At 65.1% G+C, this 21011-nt stretch overlaps 2 protein-coding genes across 8 annotated transcripts in view; one reads left to right on the top strand and one right to left on the bottom strand.

The window, feature by feature from the left end:
- The window catches only part of SZT2 (SZT2 subunit of KICSTOR complex), a 71707-nt gene extending 60604 nt beyond the window's left edge, over positions 1-11103 (top strand). For 5 of the 7 annotated variants that reach the window (XM_084636614.1, XM_084636613.1, XM_084636612.1 and 2 more), the window contains 15 exons: positions 448-718; positions 970-1049; positions 1345-1470; positions 1782-1984; positions 2116-2206; positions 3539-3619; positions 4131-4205; positions 5226-5291; positions 6634-6847; positions 7287-7470; positions 7739-7861; positions 8199-8697; positions 9120-9236; positions 9684-9752; positions 10371-11103. In XM_084636614.1, the coding sequence (XP_084492740.1) occupies positions 448-718; positions 970-1049; positions 1345-1470; positions 1782-1984; positions 2116-2206; positions 3539-3619; positions 4131-4205; positions 5226-5291; positions 6634-6847; positions 7287-7470; positions 7739-7861; positions 8199-8697; positions 9120-9236; positions 9684-9752; positions 10371-10514 (2343 nt within the window). In that variant the 3' untranslated portion in view covers positions 10515-11103. The remainder of the gene's footprint in view (positions 1-447; positions 719-969; positions 1050-1344; positions 1471-1781; positions 1985-2115; positions 2207-3538; positions 3620-4130; positions 4206-5225; positions 5292-6633; positions 6848-7286; positions 7471-7738; positions 7862-8198; positions 8698-9119; positions 9237-9683; positions 9753-10370) is intronic. The other 2 variants (XM_084636617.1, XM_084636618.1) reach the window with 1 other exon arrangement.
- Positions 11104-12447: 1344 nt separating this feature from the next.
- HYI (hydroxypyruvate isomerase (putative)) lies at positions 12448-18942 on the bottom strand. Its single transcript, XM_084635968.1, has 8 exons — positions 18719-18942; positions 16529-16640; positions 14406-14520; positions 14027-14105; positions 13870-13919; positions 13406-13475; positions 13001-13135; positions 12448-12622 (listed from the first exon to the last, which is right to left on the bottom strand). Exons 1-8 carry the CDS (start codon positions 18915-18917, stop codon positions 12549-12551), a joined length of 834 nt encoding a protein of 277 aa, XP_084492094.1. The 5' UTR covers positions 18918-18942; the 3' UTR covers positions 12448-12548.
- Positions 18943-21011: the final 2069 nt, after the last annotated feature.

Genomic DNA, 21011 nt, shown 5'->3' with positions numbered 1-21011 from the left:
CCCACCAATTTTGGTCCATAGATTTCTGATCCCACCCTGTTCTGGTTCACCAAGCATGATCTTAACGCAGTCCTCGAGTTCTATCAGGAGGCCCTTTTGTTGGGACTAATTCAGCGCGTCTCCCTTTTGCACCTTTTCCTGCCAGCTGGTTCTTATGAGCTTTCTCTCACTTCCTGTGGCTGAGCTTGCAGTTTGGGTACAATTATCACAGCAACAGGGGCCAAGGGCATGAACTGGGAGGGGTAGGCCATGCCAGGCTGGGGAATCTGCTGCCTATGGCAGGGGCCACATTAGAAGTAGGACTCGGCAGAGCCCTGGGGCTACGCTCTGGGGACCTGTCCCTGTTGGGCAAGGTCTAGGGGCCTTCAGGGGCTTTCTCGGCTCTCTGATTCCCATTCCCAGGCTCATGGTGAGGGGGGGTCTCAGGGCTGTCTCTTGTTTATGTAGGAACCAAACCCCTTCCTGAACTCCACCCTGGAGGTGGATGCCCTGATCCGGAGCTCGAGCCCTCCCCCCAGCAAGGAGCAAGGGCGGCTCAGCAGCTCCACGCGCAGTCTGCCATCCCTGCACTTCCCCCCCGACATGATGCCCTTTGACGAGGCTCTGCGAGATGTCACCACCCTGAAGGGCGTCCCCCTCGGCCCAGAGCTGGGGCCACGTGACCCGGTGTCCTGGCATGGTGCCCAGTTCCTGGAAATCAAGAGCCTGGAGAGGAAAGGTAAAGGGGGAGACCCCCAGCTTGTCCAGCCCCGGGCACTGGTTTCTGGGGATGGGGGTGCTCACAGCCACAGCATTTCAGCCTCTCCTGCTTTCCAGCCCTGGCCTCTCCCAGCAGGAGTGTGGGAAGCCTGGCCCGCAGCTCAAGGGGGGTTGGAGGCTTTACTCTATGTGTGGGGACGGTGGGAGTCTGTAGGGTGGGAGCGGCCTGGCTGTGGCTCCGGATCCCATGGCTGCTCCTTTCCCTCTCAGAGCTGGAGAAGCAGATGAAGATTGAGAATCTCTTTGTGACGTGGCAGCAGAGGTCAGCGCAGTCCAACATGCCCATCGGAGTAAGTGCTGCCCATCAGCATGACCATCTTGCCCCGCTCTGATACGGTCACTGCCCCCATGGACAGGTGGAGCCTCAGCTGGGGGCATAGGGATGTGTGGGGAGGGGAGGTGTGGCCCAGGGGTGGGGAGTCCTGCAGTGGGACTAGTGCGGGGGAGGGTTGAAGAGCCAGTGGTCCCCCTGGGCAGGTGAGCAGGCTGGTTGGTCCTGGAAGGGCAGGACGCCCTGCATGGGCCTGGGGGAGAAGCAGGCTCCCATGGGCCATCCCCTGCAGCTGTGCCCCTTGTACTGTGCAGCTGGCAGACCTGGAGACCCTGAAGCAGTCCTCTCGCCTGGTTCACTATTGTGCCACACCACTCCTCTTCGACTCAGCTTTCCGGCAGCAGATCCAGGCCGACCAACAGGCGAAGCTGGAGGGGAAGGTGAGCAACTCACCAAGTGGGGGTTGTGCTGTGATGGGGCCCATCCTGCCTGAGCTGCAGCCTTGTTCCAGGGAGGGAGCCAGCTTCCCCAGAGCTGGAGGAGGGGCTCTGCCCCAGCTGTGCAGGGTCAGGCCACTGGGCCAGAAGGCCCTCGGAGCCGTCCAGCCGGACAATTCCTGTGTTCCAGCACTCGGGGGCAGCAGCTGAGCGGCTATCGCCAGCCAGCCAGTCCCTCTCTTCTCGGGCGGGGCAGCGCCTGCTGGCCGTTCTCTACCGCAGGAGCTAGCTGCCCCGGCTCTCTTGTCTTTCAGAAACGCCATCGCTCGAGCGACTCGACAGCGTCGGGGCGGGACCGGAGCCACAGTTGCGACTCGGCAGAGGTGCTGCCCTGCAAGCTGAAGGAGGAGCCCTGGCTGCAGGAGATGTGCAACGCCTTCCTGCAGCAGTACATCCAGTACCTGCAGAGCATGGGTTTCATCCTGGTGCAGGTGCGGCCTCCCTCGCCTGCCCGCAGGTCAGTGTGACTCAGAGACTGCCCTCCCCCTACCCCCCGTGCAGAGTGACGCCCAGGCGGGCAGGGCATACTTGTAGGGTGACTCTGGCTGGACTCCCTGGTCAGATGACTTTGTTCTGTCTGCTTTGCAGTAGCACTAGCCGGATCCGAGCTCTGGCATTCCTGGGCACTGAGGGGAGAGGCTCCTTCTCCTACAAGCCCAAAGCAGATGGGAGTCCGAAGGTGAGAGCCGAGTGTTAGGGCGGGCATGGGTCACTGCTCCACTCACATGCCTGCTCTTGGCTATTCACCAGGCTGCTGGGAGCAGAGCCAATCATGGGATCCTGGAGGTTCTACGCATCCCTCTCCTGGGGCCCCTGGGCATGCTCTTGGCACGTCCATCCAGTATCTAGCACCTCTTCTGACAGCTGCAACCCAGCAGACCCTGCCCAGCCCCTGGACCCAGTGCTCACCCTTCAGGTTCCTTCCACAGCTTATTCATCCCCTCTCCCAGAGCTCCAGCCAGGGGTGTTCTGGGTCCAGGTGCCTCTCACTGGGTATGTGAATTGTGTAACACACAATGCAGTGTGATGCTCTGCTTGTCGCATGAGGAAAACCTGCCTGTAGGAGACTGAAGGAGCCCAGTCTGTGGTAGTGAGGGGGTTTGGTTGCGGTTGCAGTTCCATCTGGGGAGGAGAGCTCCATAGCAGAGGGCTCTTCTGGTGGCTGGGAGCTGAAGCAAGACCAACCAGACTAGAAATAAGGTGCAAATGAAGCTTTGAGGTTGGTTAACCATCAGAACAACTCACCCAGGGATGTAGGTGGAGTCTCCAGCACAGTCTCTTCACCCAGACCAGGAGTGTCTTTCTATGAGATCTGCTCTAGCTCAGGGTGTGTCTACACTTAAAATGCTACAGTGGCACAGCTGTGCGGTTGTAGCATGTCAGTGTAGCTGCTACCTATGCCAATGGGAGGAAATCTGCGGGCAGTCCACTTCCCCGAGTGGCAGCCGCTAGGGTGAGAGAAGAATTCCTCCATCAACCTAGCATTGTTTACATGGCAGGGTTAAGTCGGCCTAACTACGCTGTTCAGAGGGATGGATTTTTCACACACCGAGTGACCCAGTTAAGCAGAGTAAATTTTCTAGTGTCGCCCAGGCCTCAGTGAGAGGTTTTGGGCAGGAATTGGTGGGGAGGGTTTCGGGCTGGGGGAGAGAGCAGCCCCTCTGGTGTCCGGTCAGGCTTAGTCTCCAAGAGCCAGTGAATCCACCATGTCCCTAGGTTTGTTGTAATGCAGGTTAACGGACCCTTGACCAGAAACCACCTCCCAAGGTGGGCGTCTCCAGACAAGTCTCCTCTTCCCCTTCTCTCAGATAAACAGACCAAGCCCTGGGTGGCCCTGGGTCCCCCTCCGGACTCCCAACAGTGTGGGGAACAAGCTGGCTCCAGAGGGAGGGATGCCCACGCCAGCTGCCTCTCCTAGCTTCTACTGCCTGGCTCTTGGCATGGATGGCGGCTGCTGCTGGGCACCAGTGCCCACCTGCCTTCTGATCAGCTCTCTTCCTCTTCTCTCCAGAGCACAAGCCCCCCAGTCACCACCTACCACCTGCAGAGAGCCCTCCCGGGCGGCATCGTACTCATGGAGCTGGGCTTCCAGGTGAGCGGGCAGAGAGAGGTCTGTCGTCCCTAGCCGGGCTCTCTGTGCCCAGCTCACTTAGGGCCCTCATGGAGCTTCTGCCAGCCATGCTCACACCGTGCTGGGCACTGTCCCTGCCCTGAAGAACTAGCTGCTGAAGGAGACGAGCCCCACATGGCAGGTGGGAGTGGAGACGCTGTCTAGACAGAGCTTTCCCTCGTCTGGCCCTGCCCAGCGCACTTCCTCACAGATCAGCCCAGGAAGGGCCTGGAATGCCCAAGAGGCAGCGAGAGGGTAGAGTCCGGGCCATGAGGGTGCTCAGCCATGCCCCAGGGAAAGTGTTTTCGTGGCTCGTTGGGACTAGAGTGGTGAGGCCAGAGATGGGGGAGGGCCCAGGCCGGGAGATCTGATGCCTGGCCCAGGGGAGCTGAGGAACGATTGGGGTGTGGTCTGGCTATGTGCACAGGATCTTGCTGGCCCTGTGGGAGGCTGTTGGCAGCAGGGCCATGTGCTTAGTGCGCTCTCTCCCCAGGGTTGTTACTTCTGCGTGAAGCAGTATGCGCTGGAGTGCTCGCGGATCCCCATGGGCCAGTCCGTCAACTCGCAGGTAACAGCTGGCCTGCGGGTGCTTGCTCTGTCCTGGATGCTCTGGGCCTGGGCAGGCAGGGCTGGAATCTCCAGCTTGCTACCTGCCGGGACAGGAGGGCAGGACTGCAAGGGCTCCGGGTAACACATCCACCTTTCCCTAGGCCCCTGGCCTGGGGCGGCTGGCCTGGGGCTGACTTCCTACAGTAAAAGCAATAACTCTTCTGCTTCACTTGAACAAGGGGGAAGCAGGTCCAAGAACGCACATGGACCACCCTGGGAGAGGCCCCTCCAGGACCATGCATTGCTATGCCCACTGCAGTGCCTTGGGTCTGCCCTGCTCCCAGTGGAGCAGTGGTAGAATGTGGAGCGTGCCAGCTTTCCTGGTCTCTCATAAGGAGCGGGCTGCTGCCAGAGGGGCCAGCCATCCATTGCCTGCTGCCCTAGCAGTCTGGGCTGAGTGCAGGAGGCCTCTGGGAATGGGGCACACATCCTCCTTCCCCAGGGAGCAAGCGCCCTAGAAGTTCCAGCAGGGCGAGGAGCAGAGCACCCGGTCCTACCAGGAGCTGATCGCCCTGGCTGGCTAGTGGGGCTGTTCCCCTGGGCTGAAGTCTGCCAGGCCCTTGAAGCAGCTGCTGAGGGCGCATGGAGCCTGCTTTCCGGGGAGCCTTCATGTGGTGAGCTGAGCTCCTGTCACCATAGATCCCTCTAGGCGCCGGCAGGTCACCCAGGGTTCTGCAGTGGGTGGCAGGTGTCCCACCTCTGCTGGGGCATCTGATGGGGAGATACTGCCCAGTTCTTCGCTGGTGCTTGGCCTCCCTCTGCAGCGCTGGGCAGGGCTGGTTAGCATGGGGCTCATTGCAGGGGCAGGGCCTTTCCTCCCCTGGGGGCTGGGACTGCAGTGCCAGCCCCTCTTCCACAGGGCTGGAGTGCTGTCTCCTCCCTGCAGCCCGTGGAGGGCGGGCAGGGCACAGGGGCAGGCCTGGGCAGTGCAAGGCAGTGTCCCCTTTCCCACTGGCTGCGCGTCTCCTCTCTCCATCAGGGTGCTCTCACGGCCAGAGCTCGTAGCAAGAGCTGCATGGGACCCAGCTCCATCTCTGAGTCTGCGGTACGTCCTCTCCTTCCACTCCTGCCGTGGCACTGCAGCATCTCCCTGTGCAGGGCTGGGCCTCGCCCTGCCAGGCATGCTGGGTGCTCTGTACCCACAGCCCCTTCCTGCCCTGGGTGCTGGCTGATGCTGGGCCTCTTGCTAGGTGGTTCCCGTGAGGGAGACATCCCAGCAGGCAGCTGGGCCCTCAGGAGGGGGCTTGAAAACAGCCTCGCTCGTCTTGCTTCTCTCTCCCAGGCTGGGGCAAAGGCGCCTCTTGCTGGGCTCACTTCTTAGATCCGCTTGGTGTCCTCTCTGATGCTGGCATGGGGTGAGGGTGCTGCGTTTGGGTGCAGTGAGTAGTGCTGCCCAGTCCCCTTGGCTGCTTGTTCACCCCCATTTCTCGAACACTCAGGGCCAGCTCTGTCCCCTTGGTGCAACCCAGAGGGCATCCCTGTGAGGAATGAAGGTGCTGGAGCCAGCCCAGTAATGCCAGTACCTCGTGGGTGGTGTGACCGGAGCACACTGTGCTCTGGTGATCCTGGACCGGGGCAGGTACTGCGGCACACATCAGAGTGCCCCTGAGGCTGCCCTAGCTTGTGCTCCGGCCCAGTTGGCCTCTGGCTGCCCCAGGATCTGGATGGGGAAAGCCACCTCTGCCTCCCCTCCTCAGGCCTTCTGGGAACTGGCCTTGTGTGTCAGCTGTGCTCTGTTAGGGTGGGGTGTCTGTGGTCAGAGCTGGCCCAGGTGAGCCATCCGTGGCGGGATCCCAGCAGCTGTGCTGCGTCCTGCTGGGGCTGCCAGTGGCTGAGCTCAGCAGGGCGTGTCGCATCTGGGGGCGTGTGGGGAAGGGCAGAGAGGGTGGCTGGGCAGGAAGTGTGGAGACTGAAGCAGGCCCTAGCTCCCTGCTCTGGGGGCAGCCCAAGTCTCTGCCCTCAGCCTTCTGCAGTCCTTGCCGAGCGCTGTGCTGCCTGCCCGTGGCCTGACTGCCTAATGCCAGCCGGTGGGGTCCTGGCTGGCTGGAAGTCAGTGCAGCATGGCGAAGAGCTAGGCTAAAGGTGGGAGAGCAGAACTGCTGCAGGCTGTCGGGTTGGGGCCCTGCCACTCAAAGCCAGCTGTGGGTCTGTCTGGTTTCTAGCAGCCAGGTGTCCGCAGCACCTCTGCACCAGGGCTTGGAATTGAAGCGACAGCTGCCTCGGGCTGGGCACAGCCTGGGCAGAGAGGGGTGAATGGGCAGCTCCCCGCACTGCCAGGCCCTGTGCCTTTGCCAGAAGGCTGCTGGTGTCTCTCACTCTGCTACCAGCCGGGCGCCAGGTATCTGGGGCTCCCCTGCCCTGTGCCCTGACCCTGTGCCCCTCCCCAGCTCTCCATGCTCTTCACGGAGGAGTGTGACAAGGTGCGGGACCTCATGCACGTGCACTCGTTCAGCTATGATTTCCACCTGCGCATCGTGCACCAGTACCTGCTGGGCTCCCACATGACCCTGCGCCAGGGCTACCATCTCACCGGCTTCCTGGAGGACTTCATTGCCCACCACCCCGACATCCCCAAATTCGGCCGCAATCATGTCTTCCAAGGTGAGCTGGGGAGGGGCGCTGCCCATGGCCCTTATGCTCCTGGCTGAATCCACTTCCGCATCCAGGAGTGCCGGGCCCAGGGCTGGGGCCACGCACCAGCTGGAGACACCTTTCCCAAATTCAGTGTCATCCAGCCCCGTCCGTTCCTCGGCCAACCTAGATGGAGCTGCTCCATAGCTCCGCCTGCGGCACGCTGTGCCACCCCCCTGGCCTGCACGGTTCCAGGGCATGGGTTGTCTGGGACTAGCCAGGCTGCGTTCAGCTGGGGCTGTGCTGAGGGCCCTGCCCGGGGACTTCGGGGCAGGCGTCATTGCCTTGTGAGTGCGCTCTGGGGGCTGGGAAGCAGAATCTTGCTGTCCTAGTGTCTGGCTCTGGGGGCCCCAACCAGCCCCTGAAGACAAGGGGACACCCTGGCAAACAGTGACTCCTCCTCTGCTAGGCACGCTGGCCATGCCCACCAACATGATAACAGCCCACCAGCTCTACAACTACGTGGCAGACCATGCCAACACCTACCACATGAAGCCCCTGCGCATGGCCCGGCTGGCTGCGGGCAGCGACGGCAGGAAGGGGACCCCGGGCATGGAGCAGAACGAATATGCGCTGGTCTCCATCTGGAACAGGTAAGCACCCAGCAATGCCCCAATGGCTCCGGGAACCCCAAGAGCCCGCCCCGCTTAGGGCATTGCCTGGTCACAGCCAAGCAGGATGGGCTGGGAGACGCTGTCACGCCAGCTGCTGGCCTTGGGCTCTGGATGGTGGGTGGGTGCTGCCGCTGGTTCTCCTTGCCCCTCCCTGGACACCTCCTGCGAGGCCCTGCTGCCCCCGGTGATTCGAGCTGTGGGGGGGGTGGCACCGCCTGGGCCCCCAACGCTCTGCTTGTGCTTGTAGCTCAGGCTCCTACAAGGACTCGGAGGGGCTGCGGCACCATGACGACTTCGACGTGTCCCTGCTGGTGTGTCACAGCGCGGCGCCGTTCGAGGAGCAGAGCGAGGCGGAGAGGCACGTCCTCCGGTGAGAACCAGGGTCCTCAGTCAGGGCTGGGTGGGGAGGCCCAGGGGGACTTGACTGGGCTTGGGCGAGGACGTGCCTGGGGACTGGATGCGGGGTGGTGTGCAGGCCAGGGCTGCTTGCTGGGCTAGGTTCCTGGGGGCACAAACAGGGTGGCCCTGGGGGTGTGATACCAGTGTAGTCCCAAGATAGTGAGCGTTGGCTGGCGGGGGAGGGAGGGCCTGGGTTGGGTGGGCACTGGCTGGCACGTCCACATGGGGAAGGAGCGTTTCAGGAGGCCCTGGGGGCACATAGCCTGGCTGGCAGGGGTGCCCCCTCCTCACAGGCGTCTCGTCTGCAGGCTGCGTTTCTACGTCATCATGACGAGCCAACGGGAGCTGTTCCCCCGGCTGACAGCCGACATGCGGCGCTTCAAGAAGCAGCCGCGCTTGCAGCGGGAGAGCACGCTGGAGCCAGTGGTGGGCCGGGCGGCGTGGGAGGCGCCGGAGCCCGGTCAGGGCTGCCAGCAGCAGGCAGAGCGGGACCTGTGGCAGGAGGTAGAGGACAGCAGCGAATTCTACGCGGGTGGTGCCCAGGTCAAGCTGGGCCCTGGACTGTTCTACACCTCGCCGCTCTTCCCCCTGCTGGCCTCCGAGGTGGCCGTGGCCCAGAAACAGCTGAGCAGCATGGTGCAGCTGGCCAAATGCCACTGCCGCAGGGACACCCTCTGGAAGCGCCTCTTCCTGCTGGAGCCGCTGGCCTCGGACAAGCTCAAGCTGGGCAAGCTGTCACTGGGGGAGCTGGAGGAGCTGCTGAACGCAGTGCATGGGAAATCCATCGCCGACATCGACCCCCAGCTGGTGAGGGGCAGGGGGCGCGCACGCATGTGTACACGTCGTGTCTCCCCTTTCCTTCCCCCTCCCCCCAGGACCCATCATCCCAGGCTGGAGAGGGGTGGGAGAGACACGTGTGTATACACACCCCCAGGACCCATCATCCCCATCTGTGGGGGCAGGCACAGTCCCAGCTGGTGAGGGTGGGAGTGGAGACACGCATGGCGTGTGGGAATCATTGGGACCATTGTCCCCCACGCTGGTGAGGGGTAGGGCTGGGCACTGCTGGGGATGTAGCTGCGGGGCTTGGTCCAGTAGGCTGGCAGGGAACTGGGTTTGAGCGTACATCTCATGAGTTTCGGAGCTTCTGGGTTGTGGTGTTCTTCTGGCACGGTGGTCTCTCGCTGCTGTACAGGGGACCTGGCCTCACCCTCTCTCCGTCCTTGCAGGGCTGCTTCCTCACCATGACTGTGCCCTGGTACCAGAGCCTCATCAAAGTGCTGCTGAGCCGCTTCCCCCAGAGCTGCTGCCACTTCCACAACGTCGAAACTGGCACCCAGTATCTGGTAAGGACTAGGGCCCCTGCCCCGCCCACGCCCCAGCCCCTGCAGCCGGCCGCTGCCCCTGGGCATGCTGCCCCCACGTCTATAGCCAGACCCACCTCCTGCCCTGCAGCCAGAGACGGCTCCCCTGCCCCAGGACTCTCTTCTTTCTCAGACGCGCCCCCAGGCTCCTGCCTGCGCCAGGGCTGGGTGTGACGCCTCTGTGGGGCTGCCCGGAGGTGTGATGTCACGAGGGCACAGCAGTAGGAGCATTGCCCCGAATGCACTGCGCACTGACCCACGGCGCTCTCACTGTGCCCCACAGCATGCCCCACAGTTCTGGCGCTGTGCCCCTGTGGGATGCTGGGGAGCCTGCCCCCTATGGCTCTGGCACTGTGCCCCCCAGCACATCAGGGATCCCCCCCAGCCGTTGTCACTGCACGCCCTGACAGCCTGTCGTGCTCTCTGCAGGTCGTGCTCAATCAGAAGTTCACAGACTGTTTTGTTCTTGTGTTTCTGGATTCCCACTCAGGGAAGACGGTAAGAGCTGCTCCCTGCGGGGGCCTGGGCAGGTACCTGGCTCTGCAGGTGTGCCTGGCCGGGGGCAGCGTGAGGGAGTGGGCTTCTAGTGCCCAGGCAGAGCCCGGCGGGGATTCAGCGTTCATCATCAGGCTGGCCTCTGCCCAGAACTCGGAGCTAGAGCTCCACCATCCCTTTCCTGCTGTGCTCTCCCCGGAGAGGTGTCAGCTCCCAAATGGGGGGCCAGGCAGGGGCGATTTGGGGGCAGCAGGGGCCATATCTAACAAACGATCCACGCTATGGAAAGTCCAGGAGCCCTGACTTGCAGCATTTCAATGAGGCAGCAGCCTGGAGCCCAGGTACCCAAGGGCCTGCTGGTGCCCTGCCCCCGAACTGGGGGTCTCATCCCATCCAGGAGCCTGTGTTGTCCAGTGCTCCCCCCCTCCCCCGCTGTATCTGTCCCTCTGGGAGCCTGTCTCCCCCCCCCCCCCCCCCCAGCTGTATGTCCCCCTCTGGGAGCCTGTGCTGGCAGGTGCAGGGATCCTCGCCAAGAGCAGAGACAGGCACTGAGCTGGCCCCAAGCTGGGCAGGGGCTGGGGGGCAGTTGCTCTGCTGTGAGCAGCTTGTTTTTCTCTGCAGAGCCTGACAGTGGTTTTCCGGGAGCCTTTCCCTGTGCAGCCCCAGAACAGTGAGAGCCCCCTGCCGCAGCTAGTGTCCACCTACCATCACCTGGAATCCGTCATCAACACAGCCTGCTTCAACCTCTGGACAGGGCTGCTCTAGCCAGGTGCCAGCACCTTCCAGCCCGACACACCGCGCACCCCAGTCTCCACCAAGGAGCTGACCTCCAGCAGGATTCCCCCAGCGCTGCTGGCAGCATGGGGGTCACGTGATGCATGAGTAATGGACAGAGTGGAGGGTGCATGGGGCTTGGCGGCTCCCCTGGACCTCCAGCTAGCTCAGACTCCCCAGAAGGGGCAGGGCAGGAGGGGTCCCCCCCTCTCAGGTAGAGGAGCTGCTGTTAAGGACACTCACGTGTGTTTGACACTGAATGGATTTGAAATGGAGACCCAGGGAGGGTCCCGGCGGCCCTGGCAGCAGGAGCTTGGCGCACATGCCACAGCGAAACAGCTGCCATCTCTGGGCCCAGAAACCTGGCACCCACGTATGCACAGCCCGCTAGGCCTGGCAACGGAGCTGCCTGGCATGCTGGGCCGGAGCCAGGCCCAGTCCTGAGGGCACCAAGTGCGGCTGTTGCGGCCTGTCACTTCGATGGGTGGGATTTCAGTGGTGGGCCAGCCGCGGGGCGGCAGGGGGTTTTATGAGGATGTACTGAAGGATGTCACTGTCAAATAAACTGCCTCAGACCGGCCTGCTGTTGTCTGGCTCTCAGCTTGGCGCTGCACGGGGCAGGGTGCTCCGAGCCTTGCCCATGGCCTTCCCAAGGAGCTGGGCAGTGCCCACAGGGTCCCCTACCCTCTCCCCCCGAGCACAGTGGGGAGGCAGAAGGCCCGCCAGGGCAACTTCCTCGGCCTGGCCCCGCAGCCTGGCTGATGAGTGCAGGGAGCAGTTGGGAATGGCAGGGTGAAGCACTGGGAGCCCTGTGGTGGTGGGGCTGCGTGGGGGCAGCTCACCAGCTGAGCAGGGCAATGGGGAGGGCAGAGCACATTGTGAAGGACTCTGGGGGACCCTTGACAGTCACCACACTGTCCTTCCATCTGCTTGGCTCTGGGCATTCTGCAGGGTTAGCTTCCCTTTGCCCCACCAGCCTTCGAGCCCATTGGTCTGACGGGGGGGAGGGTCTCCCGGGTGCCGGGTCTCCCGGGTGCCATCCAGGGAGCACCCGCTCCCTGCCCCTTCTCTGAACCCCGGTGCTCAGCAGGGAAAGTTAACAGTGCTGCTGCTGGGAGTCCCCTGCCCAAGGGCTGGCCTGCTTATTCCTGGTGCCTTTAAAGGGCTGTAGCCACAGCCAGAAGGGCTGGCAACTTGTCTCAGGGAGTAGCTCAGCGTGGCGATGAGCCTGCAGCCCTGCCCTCTTGCTGGGTCGACTGGGGCAGGAGTGACAGACTTAGCCAAGCTGTGGAGGGACGGGGGCCTGGGCTCAGTGCTGCTCCCCCCTCTGCAAGCCAGAGACTACCTCGAGCCAGCTGCAGGGCTGGTGTGGGACGGTTACCTGCTCTTTGCCATCGCTCCCCACCCCCAGCAGGGACCAGGGGCCCAGAGCATTACCAGGTGGAGATAAGACGCTCCCAGCCTGGCTGGGGCAGGCTCTGCCAAGTGACTGCCCTTACCCAGAGCTGCAAGGAGGCAGTTTTGGGGCCTCTCCAAGGAAGAGCAGAGCCCTGGAACCAGACCTGCCCCATGGCTGCCCCCCCTGCAGCCACTTACCCCTGCTCTGTGTGGGGCATGGCACTCCTCCCGCTGCAGGCAGCCCTGCTCTCCTGTCCCAGCAGGCCTCAGGGAGCAGATGCGTGTGCTGCTGGGGCCGGCGCACGGGAGAATCAAGGCAGCCTCCTGCGTAAGCAGTGGGGCAGTGTGACGGGAGGGGCACGTGGGCGTGAACCCCCCACAAACTGACAGGAGCCAGCACACAGGAGAGCTGCTCCCTCAGCATCTCAGCCACTGATGGCTCCTGATCCCCGCTGCTACGGCCTCCACCTCGCAGCTCCCCCCGGTTGGTGGGCACAGCCGGCGCTGGCAGAAGCAAACTAAGCAATTGCTTGGGGCCCTGCGTGGCTGGAGGGCCCCTGTTCGCTTTTTATTAAAGAACTCGCCTGTTTGAGTGAGTGGGAGGGTTAAAAATATTCCTGCGTAGGGCTACCACCAGCGCTGCTGCCAGCCTCTGCTCTCCCAGTACGCGTGCAACCAGCCCAGTCCTTCCAGCGTGTCTCCTGCAACAAGAGCCGGGGACTGTGAGCAGGCCGTGAGCAGCTTCCCCTGCCTTGGAGCAGGCCAGGTACCCCTGACCCTGTGTGAGCGAGCAGCAGCTACAGGCCAGCTCCCACCAGGTGAGTTCTGCAACACTCCCTCTCCGAACACGTGTTCCTCCCCCGGGAGCCCTGCTCCAGTCCAGCACCTGCTGTCTGAGCCACAGTGGGCACCCCCCTCCCAGCCTGGCATTGCATGTGCCCCCCGGCCCTGTTCCCAGCAGGGGCAGGGACCAGGCAGAGGCACACCTCTCAGCTCCCAAGCCCTGGCTCCACCCTACAGTGAGCCAGCCCCCCCTACCCCAAATGCTGGTGGGGTCCCTGCGCTCCAGCCCCACTCACCTTGCGGGGTGTACTCGCAGCCCACGTAGCCCTCATAGCCGAGCGACTCCAGCAGCTGGAAGAGGTAGGGGAAGTTCACCTCGCCTGGGCTGTCAGGCTCATGCCGACCAGGCACCTGCCCAATCTGGATGTGACCTGGGGGTGGAACCAGCATCTCCTCAGGGTGTCCGGGGCATTGCTGTAGTGAGCATGGCCCCAGGCTCTGATCCACAGGGGCACAGCCCCTAACCCACGAGTCCTCCCACCACACCCATGCTATGAGCAGCCCTTCCCTCCCGGGGACAGGCACACACCACCCCTGCTAGCCTTGCCCCTGGAGGGCTCTGCCTTGACTCAAACCTCCCACCCCGTAGCCTAGGCCCAGTGCCTTCCCCACCACACTTGGAGCAGAGCCCCAACCCTCACCAATGAGCGGGAAGTAAGTCTTCAGGGTCTGTGTCAGGTTCCCATTCATGATCTGGCAGTGGAAAATGTCCTGCAGGAATCAGAGCCGCAATTCAGGGTCTGGGAGGTGCAGGGAATGACTGCAACTCCTGTCCTGCAGCGGAGACCTAGTGCCTGGGATGTCTGAGACCCTCTCCCCCGCCCCTCGCTGCGCACAGCGCAATGCTCCCCAGGGCCCACGCCGCCTCCTGCAGGCTGGGGAATGGTGGGGGCATGGCCAGGGTAGCTCAGCCCCACCTGGGGGATGGCACCATCACTTATCCAGTGCTGCCCATGCAAGCAGGCTCCTCTGGACAACCACTGGGGCGGGTTTACCCACCTGCTGCACCCAGGGGCTGGCACCTGCCTCCTGCTTCTCCTGGCACCAGGGGCTGGGAACTTACTTAACTGTAAAGGAAACGGGTCTAGGCACTACAGAAACTCACCAGCTGCAGCCAGAGGTTGGGCCTCCCCACCTTCTCCAGAATGGCTGCAGCTGTGGGGGGAAGAGGCAAGTCAGTCAAAGCAGGGGCCCCCCAGGGTGAGCACCCACCTCCCCTCAGCTCGGGCCGGGGCAGTCGGAGCACGGCAGGGCCCCCTTACCTTGGTGAGAGGTGGTCAGGAAGTAGCGTGGGTCAGTGATGCGGCTGTTCATAGGCTCCAGCAGGCCTGTCATGTCCTCCTGCAAAACCACATTGAGGCCCTGGGCGTTTGTCCCCTCAATGGGGTAGGGCGGCTATAGCTCCCTGCACCCTCACCTCCCTCCCCAACCAGAATGAGCCTCTGGCCAGGCAGGAACTGTGACCCACCCCTTCTCCTCCAGCTGGTATTAGTGTCTCACGCAGGGGCTGTCCCTCAGTGCAGAGGCATAGTCATCTCAGGGACTGTGTGGCCCCACTGCGGGAGTCTCCTCTGCCTATCCCTCTCCCAGGTGCAGGAAAGTCTCACGGGGGGCACAGTGACTCCTGGTGTCCCCTCGTACCTGGGCCAGGATATCAGCAGCATATCTGAGGTTCTCGATGAAGGTGGCTTCCATTTCCGGAGCCATCGCTGTCCGCTCGGTGCCCGCAGGGACCCGCCCAGCCATGAGATGGATCCTGCAGACAGACCTGGGTCAGAGCCTGCGGGCAGGAGCTGAGCCACCTGCAGGGCCTAGCACAAGCCTGACTGCGAGTGGGATGGGTGCAGAGACAGAGGATGAAGCAAACAGCTCCAGATGCCCAGTGCACGAGGGCTGAAGGGAACAGCTCCAGGGCACGCGCCCTCCGGCAGCAGCTGGGGCGCCGGCCCAGGCCACGGCGCAAGGAGGGAGCTGGGGTGCCCTCTGAGGGGCAGCACTAGCTGTGATTTGAGGAGGGATCCAGGGGGGCTCAGCAGCATTGCCTCAGGCTGGGCAGGAGGAGGTGGGCTTTGATTCCCCCGCCACCTCTGGCATGGGGCCCACGGGCAGCACTCACCCCTTGGGAGGAGTCTCAGCGTGCCCCCCCAGGCCCGCACTCCCAGCCCCTGGAGCCTCCCAAGCAGAGGCTGCCTCCAGGGGCAGGGGGGCGTCCCACTGAATAAGGGTCATAGGAATGCACCCCTGTTTTGAATGAACTATTGCACTTCTGGCAGTCCTCCCACCGCTATCCCACACCACACACCTGCTTGGGCCTCTCTGTTTATCAGGGCGCCCCTCCCTGCCCCAAGCTCACCTTGGCCAGAATCATTTCCCAATTTCAACGCTGGTGTGCAGCCAGGTGTGCCCCTTGGTGATTCACACACCCGCAGCCCAGACCCGCCTGATGCCGGGGCTACAAGCAGTGGTGAGCTGGAGCCAGCTGTTAAAGCAGGGGGCGGCTTCGCGCTCAGGCCCAGGGAGGTGGAGGCGGAGCAGAGGGGAGCTGGGGCGGGGGTGCACGAGGAGGGCTGCCCGCACCGCAGCAGGTAACCCGGGGGGGGCCCAGGGGAACCGCTCCCCACCCCAGCTCCCCTCCGCCTCCCTGGGCCTGAGCACGAAGCCGCCGCCTGCTTCTCAGCCCTCCCCGGCTTCCCGCCTGAACAGCTGATTCGCGGGAAGCTGGGGGGGGTTGGGGGGGTGGGAGGAGAAGCAGAGCGGGGCAGCACGTTCAGGGGAGGAGGCGGAGCAGAGGTGAGCTGGGGCTGGGAGCTGCCGGTGGGGGCTCTGCACCCACCAAATTTTCCCCGTGGGGGCTCCAGCCCCGGAGCACCTAGGGAGTCAGCGTCTAAGGCACCACTTTTGATGTGATCAGTGTGGGGAGCGGCCGCTCCCCCTGCTCCCCCCCAGCTACGCTCCCTTGCCCCTAGGAGCCAGAGGGACCTGCCGGATGCTTCCTGGGAGCTGCCCCAGGTAAGCCCTGCTGGGACTCCCCACCTCGCCCCCCGGCAGATCCCTCTGGCTCTTAGGGGCAGGGTGGGCACCCAATAGGGTGGCCCACGAAACCCTCCTGCCCGGTTCTGGGGGCAGTCAGGGGACAGGGGAGGGGGTAGACAGGGCAGGGGTCCTGGGGGGGGTCGTCAAGGAACGCAGGGGGTTCAGTGGGGCAGGAGTCCCCGGGGGGCGGGAGCGGGGACGGGCCACGACCCCCTCGTGGGGTGAGGAGGGACCCAGTTGTTAAGATTTTGGCAGCTCATCACTGGGTACATGGCTGTGGGTGTGTGACTCACCAAGGGGCCCTCGTGGAAGAGGAGCAGTCAGGCCGCTGTGAGCAAGGACTTGGCTGTAACTGACCACGCTTGGCACTAACTTATCTAACTTGTCTACGCTGCCCAGCCCATGGCTGCTAGCAGCCTCTCCCCTATGCCAACAGCCCCTGGGGCAATGGCCAGGGGGTGGGAGCGGAGCCTCGGCTGAGCTGTGGGCATGGGAAGAGCCCAGGCTGGGTGTGGTGGGTAGGGACCGAGGCGCAGGACCAGGGGTGTGGGGCCCCAGCGTGCCTGGCCGTGGCAGCCTGCCTCTCTCTGCTGGCCTACAGTGCCCCTGGCTGGAGAATGCCAGCTCCCACCACGAGTAAAATGACACCTGTGATCTCAGCCTCCCTGTCTGTCACCAAGGCCCGGCTCCTTCCCCCTGGCCCCGGTGGGAGGGCTGGGCTGGTTCCCTACCTGAGGCAACCCAGGGCCTTTGCGTACTTCACGGCCAGGGCCAGGCCTTCCCGGAAGGCAGCCTGGCGGCCGGGCACAGCACCAAGCCCCTTCTCGCCCTTGTCCCGGTCCCCTAGGGAGAAAGAATCATAGAATATCAGGGTTGGAAGGGACCCCAGAAGGTCATCTAGTCCAACCCCCTGCTCAAAGCAGGACCAATTCCCAGTTAAATCATCCCAGCCAGGGCTTTGTCAAGCCTGACCTTAAAAACCTCTAAGGAAGGAGATTCAACCACCTCCCTAGGTAACGCATTCCAGTGTTTCACCACCCTCTTAGTGAAAAAGTTTTTCCTAATATCCAACCTAAACCTCCCCCACTGCAACTTGAGACCATTACTCCTCGTTCTGTCATCTGCTACCATTGAGAACAGTCTAGAGCCATCCTCTTTGGAACCCCCTTTCAGGTAGTTGAAAGCAGCTATCAAATCCCCCCTCATTCGTCTCTTCTGCAGGCTAAACAATCCCAGTTCCCTCAGCCTCTCCTCATAACTCATGTGTTCCAGACCCCTAATCATTTTTGTTGCCCTTCGCTGGACTCTCTCCAATTTATCCACATCCTTCTTGTAGTGTGGGGCCCAAAACTGGACACAGTACTCCAGATGAGGCCTCACCAATGTCGAATAGAGGGGAACGATCACGTCCCTCGATCTGCTCGCTATGCCCCTACTTATACATCCCAAAATGCCATTGGCCTTCTTGGCAACAAGGGCACACTGCTGACTCATATCCAGCTTCTCGTCCACTGTCACCCCTAGGTCCTTTTCCGCAGAACTGCTGCCTAGCCATTCGGTCCCTAGTCTGTAGCGGTGCATTGGATTCTTCCATCCTAAGTGCAGGACCCTGCACTTATCCTTATTGAACCTCATCAGATTTCTTTTGGCCCAATCCTCCAATTTGTCAAGGTCCTTCTGTATCCTATCCCTGCCCTCCAGCGTATCTACCACTCCTCCCAGTTTAGTATCATCCGCAAATTTGCTGAGAGTGCAATCCACACCATCCTCCAGATCATTTATGAAGATATTGAACAAAACCGGCCCCAGGACCGACCCCTGGGGCACTCCACTTGACACTGGCTGCCAACTAGACATGGAGCCATTGATCACTACCCGTTGAGCCCGACAATCTAGCCAGCTTTCTACCCACCTTGTAGTGCATTCATCCAGCCCATACTTCCTTAACTTGCTGACAAGAATACTGTGGGAGACCGTGTCAAAAGCTTTGCTAAAGTCAAGAAACAATACATCCACTGCTTTCCCTTCATCCACAGAACCAGTAATCTCATCATAGAAGGCGATTAGATTAGTCAGGCATGACCTTCCCTTGGTGAATCCATGCTGGCTGTTCCTGATCACTTTCCTCTCAGGAAAGCAGCCAGGACAGCCCCCAGTTAGAGGCAGGAGAGACCGAGCCCTGAGATGGGGACCCCTGCAGCCACGTGGGAGGGGCTCGCTCCAGGGCCCCGCACCAGGGCAGTCAGTGCCCCCATCTGCCCATACACTGGGGGCTGCAGCCCCCCAGGCCCCATGACTTCATCTGGGGGCTGGGCTCAGGGACAGGCCCGGGAAGTTGGCTCCTAGACAGAGCCGGTGTTAGGCAGCAACTGACTGCGCGGGGACCCAGGTCCAGTTTGCTGCCTGGGGGCCCGGACCCAGGTCGGTACCTTGCTGGGGGGCTGGGGGGTTCGGGTCCGGAGCCGGGGTTCGGGGTTCTGGTCCAGACCCGGGTCGGTGTCTGGCGGCGGGGGCGGGTTCGGGTCCGGACCTGGGTTGGTGTCTGGCGGGGGGGGGTTTCGGGGTGCGGGTCCGGACCCGGGTCGGTGTCTGGAGGCGGGGGGGGGGGTTTGAGGTGCGGGTCCGGACCCGGGTCAGTAGCTTGCTTGGGGGGGGGGGTCCGGACCCGGGTCGGAGTCGCGAGGGGGGGGTTCGGGGGTCAGGCCTGGAGCTGGGTCGGGGTCGGGCGGGGGGGGTTTTCGGGGTTCAGGTCCGCACCTGGGTCGGGCGGGGGGGTTCGGGTCCGGAGCCGGGTCCCGGGGGTTCGGGTGGAGAACAGGGTCGGGGTCGGGCGGGGGAGGGTTCAGGGGTCGGACCCGGAGCCGGGTCGGGGTCGGGCGGGGGATCGGGGTCCGGGTCCGGGTTCGGGTTCGGGTCGGTACCTGGCGGGGTGTTGATCAGCACCAGAGCCAGCCCGGCCCGGTCCGCAACCCGGCGCAGCAGCGCCGGGTCCCAGGCGTAGGGCTCGGGCAGCTCGGCCGCGCGGAACCCGGCCCGGGCCGCCGCCTCCAGCCGCTCGGGCAGCGCCGGCCGCTCGGTGAAGAGCCAGTCCAGGTTCGCGGCGAAGCGCAGCGGAGCCATGGCGAGCCTGTGGGCGGGGCCGGGGGCGGGGCCTGGCCGGGGCGGGGGCGGGGCCGGGGGAAGCGTTGGGGGCGGGGCCTGCGTGGGGGCGGGGGCGGGGGCAGAGCGGGGGGAGCCCGGCCACGTGCTGCCATCCCGCCCCCCCCCGGAACAATCCCCTGGCTGCTGCCGGCGGCGCCCGGACCCCAGCGCCAGCCCGGTGGCCTCGCCCCCGCCCCTGCGAACCCCGGCCCCGCCCCCACACTGTGACCTCCCCCACACCGCCCTGTCCCCCCCACGCACCGCCCTGACCGCCCCCCGCCCCTGCGAACCCCGGCCCGGCCCCCGCCCCCCCCGGCCCGGCCCCGCCCCCACACTGTGGCCTCCCCCACACCGCCCTGTCCCCCCCACGCACCGCCCTGACCGCCCCCCGCCCCTGCGAACCCCGGCCCCGCCCCCACACTGTGACCTCCCCCACACCGCCCTGTCCCCCCCACGCACCGCCCTGACCGCCCCCCACCCCTGCGAACCCCGGCCCGGCCCCCGCCCCCACACTGTGACCTCCCCCACACCGCCCTGTCCCCCCCACGCACCGCCCTGACCGCCCCCCGCCCCTGCGAACCCCGGCCCGGCCCCCGCCCCCCCCGGCCCGGCCCCGCCCCCACACTGTGGCCTCCCCCACACCGCCCTGTCCCCCCCACGCACCGCCCTGACCGCCCCCCGCCCCTGCGAACCCCGGCCCCGCCCCCACACTGTGACCTCCCCCACACCGCCCTGTCCCCCCCACGCACCGCCCTGACCGCCCCCCGCCCCTGCGAACCCCGGCCCCGCCCCCACACTGTGACCTCCCCCACACCGCCCTGTCCCCCCCACGCACCGCCCTGACCGCCCCCCACCCCTGCGAACCCCGGCCCGGCCCCCGCCCCCACACTGTGACCTCCCCCACACCGCCCTGTCCCCCCCACGCACCGCCCTGACCGCCCCCCGCCCCTGCGAACCCCGGCCCCGCCCCCACACTGTGACCTCCCCCACACCGCCCTGTCCCCCCCACGCACCGCCCTGACCGCCCCCCGCCCCTGCGAACCCCGGCCCGGCCCCCGCCCCCCCCGGCCCGGCCCCGCCCCCACACTGTGGCCTCCCCCACACCGCCCTGTCCCCCCCACGCACCGCCCTGACCGCCCCCCGCCCCTGCGAACCCCGGCCCCGCCCCCACACTGTGACCTCCCCCACACCGCCCTGTCCCCCCCACGCACCGCCCTGACCGCCCCCCACCCCTGCGAACCCCGGCCCGGCCCCCGCCCCCCCCGGCCCGGCCCCGCCCCCACACTGTGACCTCCCCCACACCGCCCTGTCCCCCCCACGCACCGCCCTGACCGCCCCCCGCCCCTGCGAACCCCGGCCCCGCCCCCACACTGTGACCTCCCCCACACCGCCCTGTCCCCCCCACGCACCGCCCTGACCGCCCCCCGCCTCCGCCCCTGCGAACCCCGGCCCGGCCCCCGCCCCCCCCCGGCCCGGCCCCGCCCCCACACTGTGACCTCCCCCACACCGCCCTGTCCCCCCCACGCCCCGCCCTGACCGCCCCCCGCCCCCGCCCCTGCGAACCCCGCCCCCGCCCCGGCCTGGCCCCCGCCCGGCCCCCGCCCCGGCCCCACACTGTGGCCTCCCCCACACCGCCCTGTCCCCCCCGCGCACCGCCCTGACCGCCCCCCGCCCCCGCCCCTGCGAACCCCGGCCCGGCCCCCGCCCCTGACCTCCTCCCACACCGCCCTGTCCCCCCCCCGCCCCTGCGAACCCCGCCCCCGCCCCGGCCCGGCCCCGCCCCCACACTGTGACCTCCCCCACGCACCGCCCTGACCGCCCCCCGCCCCCTCCCCTGCGAACCCCGCCCCCGCCCCTGCGAACCCCGGCTAGGCCCCCGCCCCCGGCCCGGCCCCCACACTGTGGCCTCCCCCACACCGCCCTGTCCCCCCCACGCACCGCCCTGACCGCCCCCCGCCCCTGCAAACCCCGGCCCGGTCCCGCCCCCACACTGTGACCTCCCCCACACCGCCCTGTCCCCCCCACGCACCGCCCTGACCGCCCCCCGCCCCCGCCCCTGCGAACCCCGGCCCG

Source organism: Lepidochelys olivacea (genome assembly GCF_965140295.1).
Source record: "Lepidochelys olivacea isolate rLepOli2 genome assembly, chromosome: 8".
NCBI lineage: Eukaryota > Metazoa > Chordata > Testudines > Cheloniidae > Lepidochelys > Lepidochelys olivacea.
The sequence above is the reverse complement of the archived record's forward strand: the minus strand, read 5'-3'. Positions and strand labels throughout refer to the sequence as shown.